This window comes from Neltuma alba, unplaced genomic scaffold (genome assembly GCF_004799145.2).
Source record: "Neltuma alba isolate B1F8T4 unplaced genomic scaffold, ASM479914v2 tig00010926_pilon, whole genome shotgun sequence".
NCBI classification, from domain to species: Eukaryota; Viridiplantae; Streptophyta; class Magnoliopsida; order Fabales; family Fabaceae; genus Neltuma; species Neltuma alba.
In genome coordinates, this window is record NW_021635702.1 from 105,179 (window position 1) to 108,458 (window position 3,280).

The window sequence follows — 3,280 nt, forward strand, 5'->3', positions numbered from 1 at the left end:
ATACATTTTGAGTCAATTAAATTTAAATTTAAATTTATGATTAAATTGGAATCAAAACATTAGATAACAAGAGTGAAACATGAGACAAAATTTAAAAAATTAAGGTGCGATAAAAACAAATTAATGGACAAATGTGTAACCTCAGACAAAGTTCAGGGCCCGAAAGTGTTTTTTTACCCCGAAAATTCAATCCATTTAATAAACTAACGGTTTGTACCAGATCTCTACGTCCGACTCCTATATATGGTTTCAAATTCTCCCTCTGAATTTCAACGATTAACCACTCGAGAAACAGAGACAGAGGCTTCTCTCTCACAGCGGGCGGTTTTCCCGATTCGTGGGAAACCGCTCAACCCTTTGGATTTGGCAACGTTCTCAAGGTTTCTCTCCGCTGTGCAATAATCTACATAGATTTGATTGAAGCTTTGTTGTCTTGTGTATTTTCCGGAATTTTCGAAATGTTCGTGATGTTAGAAGTAATGAATCGCTTGTTTATGTATGTCTGTACGTGTGAGTGTTTGGTTGATTGTTCCCCCTTCTCTAGAGCATTCTCTTCTAAAGCCTCTGTGTGATTGTTCATGGGACTTGTGTCTCTCCAGGTTGTATGCAGAATTTGAGGCAAACTGCATGAATTGTGAATTATTAAAAGTTTCATATTTCGAATTGGGGATTTCTCAATTCGAGATCGATTTGTTATTTTGTGCAAGAAAGGAGCGTTATGGCCAGAGTTTCCACATCTTTATCTCCCAAACGTGGGGAATGGGTGAAGGGGAAATTGGTAGGATCAGGATCTTTCGGGACTGTTCATTTAGCCATGAGCAAATCCACAGGAGGACTCTTTGTTGTTAAATCAGCACATACAAGGGCTGAATTAGCAGCTTTGGAGAATGAGGTTGAAATTCTCAAGAATCTAGAGCCATCTCCTTATATAGTCCAATACTTGGGGTCAGAAAGACACGGAGATGATCTCAATGTTCTAATGGAGTACATGGCTGGGGGTAGCTTGGCTGATATTGCAGAGAAATTTGGTGGATCATTACAAGAAGATGTGATTCGTTTGTATACAAAAGAAATCCTTAAAGGCCTCAAGTATCTTCATGGTAATGGGATTGTGCATTGTGACCTTAAGTGCAAAAACGTGCTTCTGGGGTCTTCTGGGGACATCAAATTGGCAGATTTTGGATGTGCAAGGAGGGTGGAGGACTTGAAAAATAGAAGTTTGATGAAGAAGAATACCAAGTCTTTGGAATATGTTAGTGGGACCCCTCTCTGGATGGCTCCTGAAGTTTTGAGGAATGAAGAGCTTGATTTTTCTGCAGATATATGGTCTTTGGGATGCACAGTTATTGAAATGGCTACTGGTAGGCCCCCCTGGGGTGCTTCTAAGCATGATTCAGACCCAATGGCTGTCCTTTTGAAGATTGCCTGTGGTGATGAGATACCTAAACTCCCAACCCATTGCACAAAGGAGGGTCTGGATTTCTTGAGGAGGTGTTTGGACAGAGACTCAAGAAAAAGGTGGACATGTGAGGAATTGCTTAGGCACCCATTTGTATCAAGGGATTCATCTGTAACAACACCACCATCTTCACCCAAAGACGCTGCTTACTCACCAGTCAGTGTGTTGGGGATCTCAAGTTTTGATGATGCTTATGATTTGGATGAACCAGAAAGTCCAGAGGGAAATGATCTCCCAGTCATAAAGCCATTTACACTTTGTAAGGATGGAAGAACAATGCCAAGGCATGGAGATGAATGTGCATTATGTTCATCACAGAATTGGATTACTGTCAGATCATGATGAAACTGTCCGAACTGTGAAAACGGGGACTTAGATCCCTTCTGGTGTCAACAGAGACTAGTGAAGATAGAAAAAGAAAGAGGTTTAGGAATCCACTGTTAATGAGGATCTCACTTTCCGTCTGCTTTTCCACTTACTGTCTCCCAACACGAGAAGGAATGGAACAGTTATATAAGCAACGGATTGAAATGTACAGTCAATGAGTAGGAGAGAGAGTTTTTCTGTTGGGCTCTCTTCTCATTAATTAGTCACACTGTTAAATAGATTTGTTCTTCTAATCCCTCATTTGTAAGTATAGAAAGAGAGCCTGTTCAGTATTGTATTATATATACACAAATGTGGATCCTTGAGTGGTTTGTCTTTTGTAAATGGATCAATAATCATGATTCTCAAAAGAATAAATCAGTCTCCTTTTTTGGGCCACAAAATCCTAGTCTCCTTATTACTATTTTTCATGTTTTCTTTATCTGACTTTTGCTTTTTATTTAATTAAAAAAATAAAAATACTAATTATATCCTTATGAATTTTGATCAGTGATTACTACTCTCATGTAGTGCTTTTTCTTTCTTTAGAATAGATTCTTAACCATAGAAAAAAAATAGACATGAGAGGTCATCTAGAAAAAGAAGATAGTTGTTTAGTTTGAATGAAGCTTTAGTGGTTAACATTTCCATTGTTACAATTTTTTTTTGATCAAACCGTACATAAGTTAACCAAAAAAAGACACAAGGAAACTTAGAAAGATACCATTTGATATCGTTAACCAACTCTAAATTTCGAAAGCGGAGGAAGACTACCCTTTAGCAGAAGCGCCACACACCCTTCCTTTGTAACAAAAAAGTCAATGAATATGCTAAGGGCCGACAATCCAAGTTTGCAAATTCATAAACTGAAGCCTTTTACGGATTTCTTGAAGCATAACCTGTGTGCTATTCTTCTTCTTAGGCACCACAACCAATCTACGGAAATCAAAGTCTGTTGAAAATGCAATTCAATCATTATGTGCTTAAATTTCCTACCAAATTCCATTCTCTGACTCAACTGCACCTTCAATATCCTAGCAGACAAATCATATGAAGTTGACCAAACCTGAGGACCTCCTGCCTTAAAGTTTCTCTTTGTCATATTGTCTTGAATCATATCACATTGACAGACTAACCCATGGACATAATCTAAAACTTCTTGAGCCATAGCTGATTTCTTTTCATGTAATTTCATATTCCAAAAAAACCAAATACCATAAAGAAGAAGACAGGTCAATACTTGCACTTGTACAAGGGCATCAGTGAGAACTTGAATGAACCATCTGGGTAGATCTGTTAGTTCTTGTTGAGAGGAACGCAAGCTGAGTAGAGAGCCAAACCAAACAGCACGAGCCCAGGAACAATTGAAAAACAAATGTACCATCGTCTTATCTTCCCCAGAGAAAGTACATCCCTTATCCACATGCATATTTATTGGCATTAACAAGGATTTCA

At 38.3% G+C, this 3,280-nt stretch overlaps 1 protein-coding gene across 1 annotated transcript; it reads left to right on the forward strand.

The window, feature by feature from the left end:
* The first annotated feature begins 718 nt into the window (after positions 1–718).
* On the forward strand, positions 719–1,801 carry LOC114760006 (mitogen-activated protein kinase kinase kinase 17-like). The gene has a single exon (XM_028949244.1). It carries the CDS (start codon positions 719–721, stop codon positions 1,799–1,801), a length of 1,083 nt encoding a protein of 360 aa, XP_028805077.1.
* Positions 1,802–3,280: the final 1,479 nt, after the last annotated feature.

Excerpts from the sequence above, each read along its gene's own strand:
- LOC114760006 (XM_028949244.1), top strand. The coding sequence starts at position 719 with ATGGCCAGAGTTTCCACATCTTTATCTCCCAAACGTGGGGAATGGGTG.